The 17,955-nt window shown below is 37.4% G+C and overlaps 1 protein-coding gene across 1 annotated transcript in view; it reads right to left on the reverse strand.

Annotated features, from left to right (window-relative positions):
* Window positions 1-17,955, reverse strand: part of PRKG2 (protein kinase cGMP-dependent 2) — a 117,155-nt gene that overhangs the window by 60,620 nt on the left and 38,580 nt on the right. Inside the window, exons 4-7 of the mRNA XM_069098304.1 lie at window positions 16,506-16,611; window positions 11,079-11,142; window positions 6,126-6,203; window positions 286-380 (exon numbers count right to left, since the gene is read on the reverse strand). Of these exons, the coding sequence (XP_068954405.1) occupies window positions 286-380; window positions 6,126-6,203; window positions 11,079-11,142; window positions 16,506-16,611 (343 nt within the window). The remainder of the gene's footprint in view (window positions 1-285; window positions 381-6,125; window positions 6,204-11,078; window positions 11,143-16,505; window positions 16,612-17,955) is intronic.

Below are 17,955 nucleotides of genomic sequence, written 5' to 3' on the forward strand. Positions count from 1 at the left end.
ATAGATAGATAGATAGATAGATAGATAGATAGATAGATAGATATAGATAGATAGATAGACAGACAGGTTTATGTGTGTATTATATATAAAATACTCATATACAATACAAATATTATACATACATATATACATTTGCTTGACTATGCATGTTTGTTTCAAGGATTTTATTTTTCTTTTTTCAAATGGAAGGGGTATAAGAGGGAGAACAAGATTTCTGTTAATTAAAAAATAACTTCATTTTTAAAAGAAATATGCAGACACATTATTCCCAAACAGCACACCAACCTGATGAGAGCCTTTTCTCCAAAGTAATCACCTTTTTGCAGAGTTTTAATCAGCTGAGGCTGATCATAGCCTTCAGTACTCTGAGTGACTTTCACCTGGGCAACAATAAAACAAGAGAAGTTCACCAAACTCATGTTTTCATTACCCTGTTATCCATAAAAGAGGTAGGCATGCTGAGCTCATAGAAGGCATTCAATAAATGTTCTTTGAAGTCATTTATAAATTCTGATGACAGCTCTAGAAAACTTCGTGACCAAACAAGGGATCGAGAGCATCACAGAAGATAAAATGGTTCATTTTGATTAGATAAAATTTAAAAGTTTTTTTTTGCACAATCAAATCCAACAAAGCTACTATTAAAAGGAAAATAATTAACTAGGGAAATTTTTGTAGGAAGTTTCTCTGATAAAGGTATCATTTCATACATATATATATATATATGTATGTGTGTGTGTGTCAAGTCAACAAGTATTTATTAAGCACAATGATACAATGATAGGAAATAGGAAAAAGAGAATGCCAGGACAAACAGGTTCAGGAATGTATATGAAAATGAATATTTCTCCCTCCAATCTCTTACCAAGTGCTGGTCAATATACATAATAACGGGGGCTCTAGATGCTTATCTTCTAACGCTAAATGTAAGGAGGGCTATTTTGGTTCCTATGGAATTTTTATGTGAGTCTAAATCTTGACATTAGCTATACACATAATAACTACAAACTTATTAAAAGGTCTTTTGTTTATTCGTTAAAATTACATTACTGGGGAAATGGAAGACCGAGATCAGAATTAATTTGTAAATCTATTTAGTAACTTAAGGAGAACCTTCTCATATGGTTGACTGGAAAGGTTTCTCAATAAGGGGACAGCCAGAGAGGGAGGTTTCTTTTTTTTTTTTTAATGCTTATTAACTTTAGATTTACATCATTCATTTCCGCCAGAGTTTGAGTTACAAATTTTCACCCCGTTTTTCCCCTACCCACCGCCCCAAAATAGAGAGGGAGATTTCTTAATACAACTGTCTCTTGTGTAACCTCCAGAATTATGGGACAAGAGCTAGCTACAAATGCCCATTAAGGCTCAACTGCAAAAAGTCGCGCTGTTTAGCTTTCCTCACATTAAATCGATATTCGACCCTTTGTGGTGTTCATCTATTGTTCTCAGTTATGCCCTCTGGGGTCAATCAGAACAAGTTTAATCTCTCCTACATTATAGCCCTTTAGATTATCAAAGAGGAGGACCTCATTTCTAGTGTAAGCTATAGAATCTTGACAACTATATTGATTCATTTTGACTGATAGATGAATCTCAATACTAAGCTGAATCTTCTGATAATTTATATCGAAAACATGTCAATTAGTTCAAAAAATTTTTTAAGTGTAGTAAAAAAAATGACCCATCTCTTTTCACCCTTTCCAGATAATTAGATAAAAATGATCACCCTGATTTATTTAGCTTTCATTCTAGGGCCACCAGAAGTTCATTTAAACTCTAGGATAGGTCAGAATTGATCCAGAATATCCCAGACAATCAGGTCAGTGAAATATCAATCTTTCTGGAGTTTTATAATATAGGTCCAAGGTTTTTTGCTAGTTTTTTACTCCCCTAGAATTCTCAGGATTAATTGGCCCCTGTCTCTGGGTAGATGTAATAGTAATAAAATTCAAAGATCCCTTTGTATTGCCAAGCTAAGAGGTACTTAGCGCCTTGTTCAAATTAAGCCTCTATTAAAGAAATAGAAGGTATGATCCCCTGTTGCTGACATAACAAGAAGGGGATGAACAGGGAACCCCTGTTGCTGATATAGCAGGAATGGGCTGAACAGGGAGGAGCTGTACCCTATATAAGGAAGAACACAAGCTGGACAGTCAGAATTTGCTGGGGTAAGCATCGTGGAGGCTGGGCAGCTTCTGCTAGACTGAAGACTGAACTGAGAATTGAGAAGAACTGAGAAGAGGAATGAGAATTGAGAACTGAGACAAAATTTCTTGGACCAAGCCATGTGGAGGCTGGATAAAGTGATTTTGATTTTGAGAATGAAGTTTATGGTGCTGAAGGCTTCCAAGGGCCAGCCGGAGCTGCTGAGGCAAGCCTCCTTGAAGATGATTGAATGATTGAGTTACTAAATGATTGAATTTGTTCAAAGCTATGTGACCACTTTGGTGAAAAACTATATGACCATTTTAGTGATGTTGTTGAGTTATGACATGGTAAATACTGTATTTTTTATTTTTTGTTATGAGTTGTAACATTCTGAATGCTGTACCTTGATTTTCTGTAAATTTTTTGCTCCGATTTGTTATTGAATAGAGTTTGCTCTACTATGTAATCAGAACCTTGAAAAGCTGTTCACAGCAGCAGTCTTCTGGAAAGCTGCTCATGCATGGCTTTACAGTAGATGAGACACATGACATAATATAACCTTCCTAGGAACCAAATGGAGGCCATTGAGAGGTAATCTGGCCGTTAATAAAGGCAATCATGATGATAAAAATCCTTGAACCCAATGTGGCATGGGGAGTGACTGAAGGAATGGAGGATGTTTACCGAGGAGGTGGGGATAGAGGGACAAGATAAAATCTTCCTCTTCAACAATCAAAGGGCTACAACAGAGAAGAGAGATTAAATTTGTTCTGATTGACCCCAGAGGGCATAATCAAGACTGATAGATGAGTACCACAAAGGGTCAAATATCGACTTAATGTGAGGAAAATTTCTAAAACTGTCTAGAAGTTAAAATAGATGCCTTTAGAAGTTGGTGCATTCTTCCTCATCGAAGGCCTTAAAGCAGAAAATGGATGGCCACTTCTCTAAGATGTTGCAATGAGGATTTTGTATCTGGCATAGGTAGGATGAGATAACTGAGGTCCCTTCCAATTCTAAATTTCATGATTTAATGTTGTCCCAAAAGTTATTGGTCCTTATTCTAGTCAAGGGTCCATGCCTGGTATAATGGCTTAGAGCCATGGTTATAGAACCACATTGGGTTCAAGGATTTTTGTCATCATGATTGCCTTTATCAATGGCCAGATTACCTCTCAATGGCTTCCATTTGGTTTCTAGGAAAGTTATATTATGACATGTGTCTCATCTACTGTAAAGCCACGCACGAGCAGCTTTCCAGAGGATTGCTGCTGTGAACAGCTTTTCAAGGTTCTGATTACATAGTAGAGCAAACTCTTATCTGAAAATTCAGATAAACAATCCCTTTAATAAAAAATATCCAACAATCCCCTGCAAAAGGTAATACAGAAAGTGACAAAAAGCAATCAAGAAGATAAAAGCACATAAAAGTTGCCAGCAAGGAAATTAAAAAGCAGTATTTAAGAAAGTCACTTCAGGAACCCCTTCACCAAAGTCTTAAAAATCTTCCTTGACCAAAAGGCCCATAGCTATTTCCCAGATCAATCCACCTGGAAGAAAAGTTAACTCCCACTACACCAGGTCTCCAGTGTCTTGACTCACAACATTCTCCAATTACTATAGTGGGAGTGTGGAAGTTTATTCAGGGGTCCCTAGTTAATTGTTTTTTTTGCAGGAAATGAGTCAGGGACGTGCTTTATTTATATGGATTTACAATTAGTCTAAATGTGTTAATTTTCAGTGGGAGTTGCTTGGATTGAAATCCTCTTTTCCTTCAACTTCTAAGTTTATTGCATTTACAACTTTATTATATTACCACAGCTTTTCATCAATATGAATTCTATAATGTCTGCTCTCAACAGAGATTTTCACAATTTCACTTCAGTCATAGTTATTTCCTGCATGAATCTACTGATAATGATTAACTTATCTGGAAAAACCTACCATCAATTTTCTGACCAATGTGAATTATCTGATGTTTTACCAGCTGCTTTTCCTTTTCCAGGAAAGGCATGACAAATCTATTTCATTTATATGATTTCATGTTCATATGAATTGTCTCCTCTTCCCTAAGTTCTGTACTCAATCAGAAGGCCTTCTCATGGTCATTACATTTATAAGGTTTCTCCCCACTATAAATTCTCTGATTTTGAGTAAAATCTGAGCTCCACTTGACAACCTGTTCACATTCATCACATTTCTAAGGTTTCTCTTCTAAATCAGCTTTCTGATGTTCGATAAGTTTTTGTCTTCTAGCTGAAAGTCTTCTTATACTCATTACATACAAAATGTTTCTTTCCAATATGAACTCTCTGGTATTCAACAAGGTATAGTTTTTGTTGGAAAGTCTCTCCACATTCATTACATCTACATGTTTTTTTTTTCCAGTGTGAATTCTCTGATAATCATTAAGTCTTGTCTTCCAACTAAAGACCTTCTCACATTCATTACATTCACGTGGTTTCTCTCCAGTATGAATTCTCTGATGATGATTAAGTCTTGTCTTCTGGCAGAAGGCCCTCCCATATTTATTACACTGATAAGGTTTCTCCCTAGTGTGACTTCTCTAGTAATCAGTAAGTATTATCTTCCAGCTGAAGACCTTTGCACATCCATTGCATTTATTGTGTTTGTCTCCACTATACATTTTCTGATGTTCAACAAGCTGTTTTCTGGTAGAAGACCTTCCCACATTTGTTATATTCAAAGGGTTTCTTCTCCAGTATGAATTCTCCAATGTTGGGTAAAGTTTCTCTCCCAAAGAAAGGCCTTCCCACATTCACCACATTCATTAAGTTTTTCTCCTGCATGAAGTTTCTGATGTAAAACAAAGTATATTTTCTGCAGCAAGACCTCACCACATTCATTACCTTCAGGATCACAGTCCTACATAGATCTCAAGTACAAGAATAAGGTTCCCTTTCTTCATTGTGTTATTGGAGGGAGACATTGATTCAATGTTCCCCGCCCCCAATCCAATCTTCATATTATATTTAGATCTGTTTTTAAAAGAGTTTTGTAGACTACCCATCTCTCATCATGCTGGTTTGCTTTGCTGGAGGGGCCCCTTTTCTTTCACCATGGGGCTTTTGGCTAACTTTTTGCGCAGTTCTGGAGTGGAAGAAGCCACTGTTTTTCTTTAGATTTCTGATCATTATTTCATCTCATGAGAACTTTAGGATTTTACTAGAATCATTATGCGGGAAGTGGAAGGATTGCCTCCTGTTCAGACAGCATCTTGGCAGGAAGTCAAAATAACAAACTTTTGAATAGATGGATGGAGTGTTTCCCTCTCTTCTTTGAGGTGCCATGACCAATGGACTTGGAGTGAGGAGGAATCAGCTATTGATTTTTCTATCCAACATACATGTCCTTCTCATGGATAGTACATGAGTAGAGAATGTACCTTCTTCGCTAGATGCTCAAGCAGCCTTAGAATTTCAAGAGTAGAGTGGAGAGAACTGTCTGCCTAATCTCCTCAGTAAGGGAATGATTCTGTGTAAGACAGTGTCAGGTAGGGATGTGTAATGGATTTGGAGTTGGAGAATCTCACTTCATGAGTCGACTCACAATGGCAGAAGCTGAACAACCCACTTAAACTTCACTGGGCCTCAGTTTCCACATCTGTATATAAGGGAGTATTTTATTTCCTGGCAGTTCAGTTAAGATAATAACATCCTTTTCCTCCCAGCCCCTTCTCACTTTCCAGGGTCTTCTCCCTTGAATTCCCTAGAGCTTAACTATGTAAAGCCTCCACAGGGCATGACTAATTATTATAATATCGCCTGTCCACTTCTGCCATTTGGATAAAACTGCTGAGCATAGGCTGGTAGAGGAAAGGGCTGATTCTGTCTGATATATGTAGCATATGCCAATGCCAATTTGTTTTACCCTTAAAAACCTATCTTATATGTGCTAAAAATGGAACATAACAGTTATTTGCTTGGTTTTATTCTGACGATTATCATATTTACCACTCCTTTTGCTAAAATGAAAAAGGTGCTTCCTTCCTCTCCCTCTCTGATGATGTAATCTCCTTTGTCATAATAGTCCTGTTGGGATGAGAAAAAGAAAAGTATTAGTAAAGAGGAGTATTTAAGGTAAGAGCTGAAATAGCATCTCGAATCTTTTTGAAATACTGGCTACATAAGGTATCGCTCTCTGTTCATCGTGGGCTCCAAGCCTTTCATCCATCACAGTCACAGGCCTTGGCAAAGTAAAGAGTCATAGCCAGTTCTGGCCCTCTTTTATTGCCTTCCTCATAAAGATCATCTCTGGAACTTTGATGAAGGGACAGATCCAGGACGTGAAGGGAACGAGAGCCCTGTTTTAGTCATTCCAGGTCATTTCACATTTCTAAATTATAGCTATTTTTTTCCCTAAAGACAGAAAAGGAAGTAAAATTATTTCTAATGGACTAAACCAGCCCAAATAATAAGAGTGCACACCAAAAGAAAGTGGATAATACTTAAATAAACAATATATTCTATCCCTCAAGAGCTAGGGGATTTCTGGATGACACAACCCCACCTCCTGAAAAGGCAACAGCAGAGGGGACATGTAGGGTCCTAAGTCTTCAGAATTCTCTCCAGAGGAATGTCTAGACAACAGGGCAGAGAGGAAAGTAAGAACTTCTCTCTAATTGCTCCTCAAGAAAGGTCAGAGTGATACAAAACATATTTTATCTTTATAGTGCTTGATTTCCCTTTGTTTTTGCTAGTATGACTAAACCAATATATTTAAAGCAAAAATCAAGAATTGAGAATTGGTTCTTTCTTCCCTACTCTGAATCTTTAATTTGAGCTTGTCTTATAAGTCCATAAAGCTGTAATAAGTCATTTATCTTAAAATGACATCGTTAACAATCTTAATTTCTTCCCTATCCTGTTATCTACAGTAAATTCCTACATTTTTGGTAGAAAGTACTTGGAATTGCTTATTCAGCATCTTATCTCGAATATTCATAAAGCTGGGAGGAGCAATTTATCTAAAAAGGATATGATTAATAACCTTAATTTCATTCCTTGTTTATTCCTACACTCCTTAAAAAGGGATGAAAAATCAAACGGCCTGATTTGTTTAAACATCTAAGAGGTATCTACCAATTTAAAACCCATTTACCTGATAGAGTCATGGCTGCAATGGTCCTAGTGGAATTCCTGAGCCTTTGAAAAGCCTGCTGCCATGGACAATTCATTCCTAGTTATACACTCCTTGAGCTTTAGTGTTGAAAGAGACTTAGAAGACCATCTGGGGCAAGCCACTCATTGTTTTACCCTCAACTTCTAGACTATATGGCCCACACTTTTGTGTGGATCAATGATAGATAGGCCTCAAAGGAACTACTTATTAACCTTTGCTGAAATCTGCATTCATTAGACTTTCCTTCCAATACTAGGTGGAACTACCCAGGGAAGGACGTTTCCTGTATTTAGGTTAAGTAAATGACATGGACAGTGGAAATTATTATTTTTTTTTTTTTGCCTTTTGGAGGGCAGTTGGGCTTAAGTAACTTGCCCAAGGTTACACGGCTAGTTCGTTTGTGTGGGTGTTAAGTGTGGGAGGCTGGAACCAAACTCGGGTCCCCCTGACTCTGGGGCCAGTGCTTTACTCACTGTACTACCTAGCTGTCCCCCCAAAACTATTATTTTCAAGAGAATTTAGTATGCATTCTATTATTTTTAATTAAAAAATCAGAAGTGAATTTGAATAAAGAGGCAGTTTGTGGCAAGTTCTTTTTTTCTTTTAAGCAATCAGGGTTAAGTAACTTGCTCAAGGTTACACAGCCAGTTATTTCTGGGTGTGGTGCTAAGTATCTGAGCTCGGATTCAATCCCCCAGGTCATTCCGACACTGGGGCCGGTGCTCTTACTCGTTGAGCCACCTGAACACCCACCCCATTGTGGCAAGTTCCGAACACATGTGTGAGCTACCCAAATTTCTGGCCCTTAGGTGGTTCACTCTCTCAGGCCAGCAACTAGTAAAATTTATGAGAAACATTAAGGTTTCCCTCTCCAACCTATGTAACTGCCTGCTTCATTAAAGGTCCAGATGGCCACTGCTCATGACAAAGAGTTAGGTAACTTTATCATCAATTTATCAATATCTGTTTGCAGCTCTTAAATGGACAATCAAATTACATGATTACTTGGGATAGGGTTTGAGGAATGGGTCTCAAAGATGCTTCCATTCCTCTGTTCTGCATGGCCCAATTGCCCAGATGTGTCATTGATGTATAATTATTGTTATCATTAAAAGATGTTCTTAATTTCATTCTGAATTGTAGTGACTTATCATTTTCATTAGTAAATTTTCCCAATAAACCAATCACTCGCCATCTAAAAACAGGGAAGCTTCAAGAATAGTCCTACAAGATCAACACATGGTTATTTCCACTCATGCCACCATTTTGGATGTCTTAAAGATCAAGTGTATATCAAACACGTAGTGACGGGATATTCTGACCCGCTATGGGCGCTAGAATAGAACACCAGGCTAGAATCAAAAAGATCCTTCTTTGTGAGTTCAAATCTGGCCTCAGACACTTACTAGCTGTGTTATCCTGGGCAAGTCACTTAACCTTGCTTGCCTCAGCCCTCCTCTGTAAAGTAAACTGGAGGAGGAAATGACTAGCCACTTCAGTATGTTTGCCAAGAAAACCCCAAAAGGTATCACGAAGACTTGGACACAACTGAAACAATTGAACAACAACATTCTGACCCCCACACACAGAAAATGATGTCATACATGGAACAAAATTGCCTTGCCCAAGACTGCACGGACAGATGTGTTTACAGCTGGATCTGGAACTCAACAAGACAGCCAGCGTACTATTCTAAAATAGCTAAGTGATTGCTTCTTGGTAGCATTAGACAATTGAACTGCAACTGGTAAATACCAGACTGCTTTCAGAGCTCAGTGGACTCCATTAGTCCATTGTTAATTACTTTTGCCCTTGAGAGTTTTCATTTAATAACATTTCATTTTGGATGCCAGATACAAACATAAAGCCTTGTCTGAATTATTTTGGTACCTAAGGACATGCAAAAAGAGACATTGCAATAGTTTAATATAAAGTACAAGATGAGACTTCTCAACTTGGAAAATTTTTAAATTATTTCTGGATATTCCAATATACACATTCTGTAAGTACTTCCTGTGACTCTTAGAAAGATGCTTATAAAATCATTTAATTTTAATGTTACAAAAATTCAATATTTGCTGTCAGCATGTAATTCTCTGGTGAATCTCCTTTAGAAATACCATATTAAAAACAGATTTCCTTCTCCAAAAGAAAATATAGACCTTTTTCAGTTTAGAGGGTGAAACACACTAAAATTAGGATGAATTATTAATTGGTAACATCTGTGAAAATTCCCGGGAGACAAGGGGCAAGCAGCCCTTTCCAAAAACACTTTCAGAATGGAAACCTCTAGGGGCTTCAAGGTCAGGAACTATATCATCATGACACATCCTTGATAAACTGCTAGACGGTTTTCATGAATTGTGAACAAAAACATTAGTGGTGTCACGGGTGCTTAAGGATAAAGCAGTCTCCATTCATGTCTCAAGAGATATTATTCTGCATTATCTTTTGGGATTGAAAAAGACATAAACCTATCAACAATCAACATTGCAGGGATTTTTCTCCACTGAGGATAGTCTTCTAAAAAGTTTAAAGGCTGGATGTGATTTCAATTACTACTATAATCCATCTCCAATGAATTCAGTAAGCATTTCAGTTTTTATTACAATTAATCCCCCAAAAAAGGTAAAGGAAAGCTAAAGTATCTAACTTTCTAACTTTGAGATCTAAAAAGATACAAATATAATGGAATAAAAATTAAGGTACATTCCATAAATGTATTATTTTAAGAAAAATTAACAAGTTTTGGAATAAAACCAACCATCTGAGCTTTTCTGAACATATTCCAATAAGGCCCGTTTCTAAGGTGTTAAAATTAAAAGTATAACATCTGTGGGTATTTTTTTTTACAAAAAGTCCATTTTCAAAGACTCAAAATAAAAATGGCATTAAAGTACACTCAGATATACTGATTTTTCTTAACTTTATTACAAAATATTTTCATCATGTACTTTTCTCCATGTTAATACTGTCTCAGTTCCATTTCAGAACTTAAAATTAATTGTCATAATCTTTGAGATCACAAGTGACATCCATAATGGGTCATCACAGTAGGATGTTAGAAGATGATTTCGATATTAATCTCAGAAAATTACATGCCTCTTTATGTTACCATTTTAATTAATAAAATATGGTTGTCAATAAACATGAAAACAATTTTAAAAAAATATTTAGAAACTAGTCAACTAAACCTTTTCCAATCCCTAAAATGATATAAATATTTTACTTTAGGAAAACTATTTCTTACTGTTAGTTAATGATCTACTTATTTTGGACAATATTTGATACAACACAATTCTATTTGACAATAGAATCTAGAGATCACGTTGAAGATCATTTAAATGGAATTTAGCCTATAAACAAAGTTCTTTTAAAATGAGGAAAGAGGGGCAGCCAGGTAGCACAGTGAGTAAGAGCACTGGCTCCAGTGTCGGGATGACCTGGGGTTCAAATTTGGGCTCAGACACTTAGCACCCACCCAGAAACACCTGGCTATGTAACCTTGAGCAAGTTACTTAACCCCAATTGCTTAGGGGCAGCCAGGTGGTGCAGTGAGTAAGAGCACCGGCTCCAGTGTCAGGATGACCTGGGGTTCAAATCCAGGCTCAGATACTTAGCACCACACCCAGAAATAACTGGCCATGTATTCTTGAGCAAGTCACTTAACCTCGATTACTTATTTTTTAAAAATGAGGAAAGAAGGATTATCTTCATTGAATATGATCTAACACAATGCCCATATTCTCAAGTGAAGATTGGTGTTGAATTCTGAATACCCTTACCACTTCTAAGCAGTCAATGATCTTGGTCAGTTTATCTTCAGGTAAATTCTTCAGCAAACCCACACTGCCAAAGGAAAAACAAACTTCCGTTCAATTTCTTTTTTTTCACTGACAGTTCATGCATTTTCATATCTATATTTTGACTTATAACTTTCATATAAAGTTAATTTTGCAAAAACAAAACTTCAAGTTGTAAAGCATATAAAGTGGGAGTTTTGAGGGTTAATTTTCTAATAAATATGTGATGTAAATAATTGAGGGGATGGGCGGATGGGGTAGGGAAGGGGAAGTTGACAATCCCTATCTATTCCAAGGAAATCAGGGAAGTAAAATGAACTTTCAAAGACTTTGAAACTGTCTAATTAAACCTTCAAATACCTTTTCATCATTATTCATGTACACATCTCATCTCCTCTGCTCTACAGTAAAGTCCATGAGGAAAGAGCCCATGTTTTCTTAGTCTTTGAATTCCCATAGCAATTGCCATGGGGCCCCAAATATAATAGGAATTCAATAAACATTTCTGAAATGAATGAATAGAAAAATAAATAAATCTAACACTTTTTGTGTTAAAAATGAATAGCAGTCGGAGTTATCTTCTGCTTTCATCCCAGTATCTTTTCTAACTATCCTATTAACTCTTTTTTTTTTTTTTTAAAGCAATTGGGGTTAAGTAACTTGCTCAAGGTTACACGGTCAGTTATTATTTCTGGGTGTGGTGCTGAGTATCTAAGCCCGGATTTGATCCAGGTCATCCCGACATGGGAGCCGGTGCTCTTACTCACTGAGCCACCTGGCAGCCCCTAAGCAATTGGGGTTAAGTAACTTGCTCAAGGTTACACGGCCAGGTGTTTCTGGGTAGGTGCTAAGTGTCTGAGCCCGGGATTCGATCTCCAGGTCTTCTCAACACTGGAGCCGGTGCTCTTACTCGCTGAGCCACCTGGCCGCCCCTAAGCAATTGGGGTTAAGTAACTTGCTCAAGGTTACACGGCCAGGTGTTTCTGGGTGGGTGCTAAGTATCTGAGCCCGGGATTCGATCTCCAGGTCGTCCTGACACTGGAGCCGGTGCTCTTACTCGCTGTGCTACCTGGCCGCCCCTATCCTATTAACTCTTTAAAGAGAAGAACTACAGGGGCAGCTAGGTAGCACAGTGAATAGGGCATTGACCTTGGAGTCAGGAGGACCTGAGTTCAAATCCGACCTCAGACACTTAACATTATGAGGAGAAAATGCTACATCAAAAATAAAAATAATGTAAACAGTGACTTTGTACAAAACGCATTCCTTGGAAAATACAAAGAGCCAACTGTAGACTGTGAACAAAACCAAGGTATATTTAAGTGAAACATTTTTTAATGAAATGTAATGAAAAAAAAATAGTTTTCATGAGGGATCTTGTCTTACAGTCCCCCAAAGCTCAATGAGCTATAGTTATTCCTGTCCCCAGTCCTAATTTAGCATTCATTATCTATGTAAATGATCTTTCCTGAAAATCAAGCTTTCCTGGGAATTACAGGAGAAAAGGATTTTAAGGAAAGAGTTATCCATGGAGGTCTCAGATAGACTATCTTAACTATTTATACTAGGCACCAGTTTAATCTTCCATCTTCTTGTCCCCATGGCAGAATACACTGGTTTCCGAACAAGGTCTTAGATAAAGTTTGTTGTTTGCTGGGGGGGGGGGGGGGGGGGCGGTCTCCCCTAGTAGAATAATCTCTCAGACTTTGCCAGCCAAGACCATGTATTTAAATTGGGGGGAGGGGGTGGAAGAGGGATGAGGAGGCAGAGTATTATATTAACTCCAGAATGTTTTACAATATGAAGTCTTCAGATCTTTAGGCCACCTAAGTTGTGCTTTCCACCTGAGTTAGTCACCCCAGGGCTATCTACTGGTGGGAATATAGAATCCCAGAATTTTAGAGTGGAGAGCGGAGTCAGGTTACATCAAATCCAACTCCTATCAGAAAAGGGATCCCTGCCATATTTCATTTTATAACCTCTGCTTGAAAGCTTCCAGTAAATATATCCAAAACCAATGATAAGCATTAAAGCAAATGAAGATATGTTTTAAAACAAGATTTTTCAATTTTGCTTATTTAAATAAGCAGATGTCCATTAGGATCATTACTCTTTGATAACAGACTAGAAATGTACAATTTAGCAATAAGACAGTAAAAAGAAATTAAGAGAATAAGCATAGGCAGATAGGGAAATAAAATTATTGCATTTTGCAGATATGATGATTTGCCTAAAGAAACCCAGGGAATTAACTAAAAATTAATTGAAACAATAATTTAAGCAAAGTCACAGCATACAAAATAAACCCACATGAATCATCAACATTTTTATTTACTACCAATTAAATCCAGCAGGAAGAGAAAGAGTATGAAATTCCATTAACACCAATGCAGCTAAAATTAGAAGAGAAAACAGGTATGAGGTAAATGTATCTGGAGTAAGTTTCTGCTTTCTAAGATATGAGTCTTTCCCCAAATGACAAATGGTTAAGAAATATGAACAAGTAGTTTTCAGAATTAGAAATCCAAGCTATCAAAAGCCATATTTTTAAAATGTTCTAAATCACTAATAATTAGAGAAATTCAAATTATTACAACTCTGAAGTTCCATCTCATACCTATCAAACTGGCAAATTTTCAAAAAGAAATTAACAAATCTGGAGGGGCTAAAAAGCAATTGGAACTATGTACCCCAAAGTTACTCAACTTTGCAAACCCTTAAAGGGTTATGTTATATCCTCACTTGGTCTGTACCCCCAGAAAAATCAAAGAAAGAGAGAAAAGGCCCATATGTATAGAAAAAATTATAATAGTTCCTTTGGTGGTAGCACCAAACTAGATATTGCTTCCCCCAAAATTAATTAGTTAAATTAAAAATTATTAAATCAGGGTGGCTAGCTGGTGCAGTGAATAGAGTACCGGCCCTGGAGTCAGGAGGATTGAGTTCAAATCCAGCCTCAAACACTTGACACTCTCACTAGCCGTGTGACTAGTCACTTAACCCCAATTGCCCTCCAAAAAGCAAAAAAAAAATTATAAAATCATTCAATAAGGGAGACCCATTTTTTTGACAACTCCTTCCACTTTTTGATAACTGATTATTAGAAAGTTCTTTGGTGGTTTGGGATTTGTTGTTGCTGCTGTTTTTCAAACATCCAGATTAAGTGTGCCTCCGAAACTTCTACGCACCCATTGCTTATGTTTCTGCCCTCTGGACCAAAGAGAACAAGCCTAATAACTTTTTCACTTGGAAACCCCGTTAAATCTTACAGGGTCAAAGATTTAGAGGTAAATGTGGCCTTAGAAGGCATTGAGTAAAGAAAAAATAAAGGTATAGAGTGCAACCCTGACGTTTTACAAATGAGGAAACTGAGTTTTCAAGAAGCTAAGGGATTTGGCCAGTCATAAACAGTCAGGACATAAATATTCAAAGCAGGAACAGATCCCAAGGGCCTCTAAATCCAACTTTGTTTAGTACATCTTGGTCTTCTCTTCTGCAGAGTAAACATTCTCAGTTCTTCCAGCTACCTCTTCCACAGCACAGATTCAAGACCCTTCACCAGGCTTATTTCCCTTCTCTGTAAGCTCTCCTGTTCTGCTTAAAATGTGTCCAGGACTGAATACAATGCTACCATGGTGTTCTAAGCAGGGCCCAGTATTAAGGGACTTTCACCTCCTTAGTCCTGAAGCTCTGTCTCAATACTTCCCACAATTCAATAAGAATTAATAAGGAATTTAGGAACTAATTAAGGAATAATTAATATTAATAAATAATTAAGGATTTAATGCACTGTTGGCAGAATTGTCATTACTATGGACAACTTTTTTTGTTCTTTTCATATTTTGACTCATAGAGCGAATGTGGTTCAGTGGAAAGAACCCTGAACTTGGTCTTGAGCTCAAATTCTTGCTCAGTTGTGTTCCCCAATGCTAACTCCCCGAGCCTCAGTTTCCCATCTGTAAAGTGAGAAAATTAAATTAGGCAACCTCTAACATCCTTCCCAGTTCTGATTCTTCAATGGTTCCATGATAATAAGATATTTATAATTTCTAGTACTTGTTCCTCTGAACATGGCCATCTTCCCCTAAACTCCTGTTTGACTTTGTATCAGCAACATCTAGTACAGTGCCTGGTTTAAAAAATGCTTGTTAAGTGATTGATTTGTTCATTACAACCACTGTCTACTTTGAATGTAATTTATTTATTTATTTATTTATTTATTATATTTAATTAATTAATTTAATTAATGAAGCAATTCCTATATTTTAAAAAACATGATAACTTGTGCTGCCCTATTAATGAGTAATTCCCCATAGAAAATGACACTGTAAAAAATAATATTACCTTTACTATAAACGATACAATTACAAATGGAACTAAAGTTCCTTTAATATACAAAATAAATAAATTGTTATACAATAGAAAAATCTTTATACATAATAAGCACTGGTAAATTTAAAAAAAAATATTTCATGATTATGACCACTTCTAAGAGAAAACCTTACTTTAGAATAGGGAGCTGGGAGGGAAAGGCCCTGGATTTGATTTAAATCCCAGCATGGCCATTTATTGTGTGACTGTGATCAAGGCCTCTATTTCTTAATTTGTAAAAAGAGTGAGCTAGACCTGTCCTCTGTTTCCTTCCAGTTCTAAATGTATGATTCCATGATCTCAACATTCATGCTGAAAAAGCCCACAAAAATACCAACCAATTATAAAATATTTCTTTAGAAAAGGGTGGGCAAACTTTACCCTTTTGATAGTTCTAAATATAAAGCATAGACATGGCTAAATGGCTAAACAGAAATATTGATTATTTTCTCACAAACTGATGATCCTTTTGTGATCATCAGAAATGTGATCAGTTTCTCATAAGCAGATTCTTTTCACTTATTTTTTCCTTGGCTCTATGTGATCACGATAGGAGAGTTACTTTTGTGGCAAACTAATTGGATTAAAATAATTTAAAAGAAGCTATGTTTGTAAAATTTTAATTAATCTCTAAAAAAACAAGTAGATAAATTAGAAAAATGAAAGAAAATAAATGAAGAATTCAGATAGGGATTTGGGTTCCAGGCCAGAAGGCTCAATGAAAGGCAATGCCATCTTTATCTCACAGGATTCTCTGTAGTGGGACTAAAATGTAATTATTATATTTTATGGGAAAATCTGGTGGTTTTTACTTCAAGCTGATATCTTTTGTCTTTTAGTCTAGCAACATCAGAATGCTTGGAATGGGTATTATCAGAAAAGTAAAATGCTTTTGCTATTAGTGAAATGTTGTGGACCAGTTACAAGTTTTTGCAGACTCTTAATATCCATTATCAAGTGTATTTTTTTCAAGATTAACATATCTATTAGGGTGTAGGATCTTTTGTTAAAAGTTACTTTACAGGACATGACTCTCACCTCCTAAGAAACTGTCTGTACTGTTCATCTCGAGCCTGAGCGGTTCTTCTCATGATATTCTGGAATACTTCTCTGTCTAGTGCCCACGTCTTCACGTTGGAGACAGCTACAAGAAAAAGAAAGAAAAATGTTATTTGATCACTTTGATTATCCAGACTTTTAAGAAAACCACAGAAATTCTTGATGTAGCCAGTCATGCTCTGGTCTCCCCATCCGAAGGGTTTCCCACCAGTGTGAGTCTCCATGAGGTCACACTTTGGGGGCCCAGTCTTACCCGGGAGCATCAAATACCCCTGATGGGGCTGGGTCACTCACTCCAAGCTGCTCTCCCACTAGCAGACTGAAGTTCTCAGAGACAGACCACCACAAAGTCACATTCAAATATGCCCAAAGTCCTAAGGATAACCCTTTTAAAGGTAAATGCATCTCTATAATGTCACTAGTTCTTGAGTCCCCAATTTGGACAGCTGGACATAGTGCTAGGCATGAAGTCAGGAAGACTTGAGTCTGACCTCAGGCATTTAAGAGCTGTGAAACTCTTGGCAAGTCACTTAACTTTGTCAGCCTCAGTTTCCTTAGCTGTAACCCATGAGGGAGGAAAACTCACAGGCTCAGAGTAACTCACAAGTCTAGACAGCAGGCTTCATTCAATGTGACGGGTCCATCTATACCACAGAGAGAGCTGATCCTGTCTACTCCAGCCGAAAAACCCTCTCCCGTTCTCTATTCAAACCTAGTTTTAACACTTAAACTAATTATCACCCTTATAAAGACCACAAAGAACTGTTAGCTCTTGATGAGAACAGCAATTCTCTGTAAGCCAAAGAAGTACAAGTCACTTAACTTCTTTGCCTCAGTTTCCTCATTTGTAAAATGATCTGGAGAAGGAAATGGAAAACCACTGCACCACCTCTGCCAAGAAGACCCCAGGCGAGGTCCAGAAGGGTCAGCCACAACTGAAACAGCTGAATTGTTAGCTATTCTTGAGAAATCGCAGTTCTCCTTAAAGCAAAGTGCAAAGCTCATCAGACTGGCCATCTCTAGGATGCACAGACGAGCCTGGCCAGATGCTGTCCAATCAGAATGCAGCTCACACCAGCACAGCTCTGACTCACTTACCGTGGTACCTAAGCCCTCTTCTGCTTTTTCCTTCTGAAGTCAGAGATCACAGAAGAAAAAGTAAAAAACAAAAACAGGAAAAAGCACCTTTTTCCAACTCTAGATGGCGATCGAGAGCAATACCTGTCAGAGGATGAAGACAATGTTCTCTGCGGCCAATCAGGAATAAGTCAGTAGAAGCATTGTCTCAGCAGATTGCTTCTAAACTGCCTCGGCCCCCCTGCGGTGCCTCCAGCCCTTACTTTCAGCTTCCTTCTATGGCTGTTATGAGACATTTAGGAGTGCCAACGAGACCCTACAGTCTCTCAGGGACTCACCTTTTGCTGAAAAA

This window comes from Petaurus breviceps, unplaced genomic scaffold (assembly GCF_028583685.1).
Source record: "Petaurus breviceps papuanus isolate PSGF00001 unplaced genomic scaffold, PetGlider_PUasm1.0 126, whole genome shotgun sequence".
Lineage (NCBI taxonomy): Eukaryota > Metazoa > Chordata > Mammalia > Diprotodontia > Petauridae > Petaurus > Petaurus breviceps.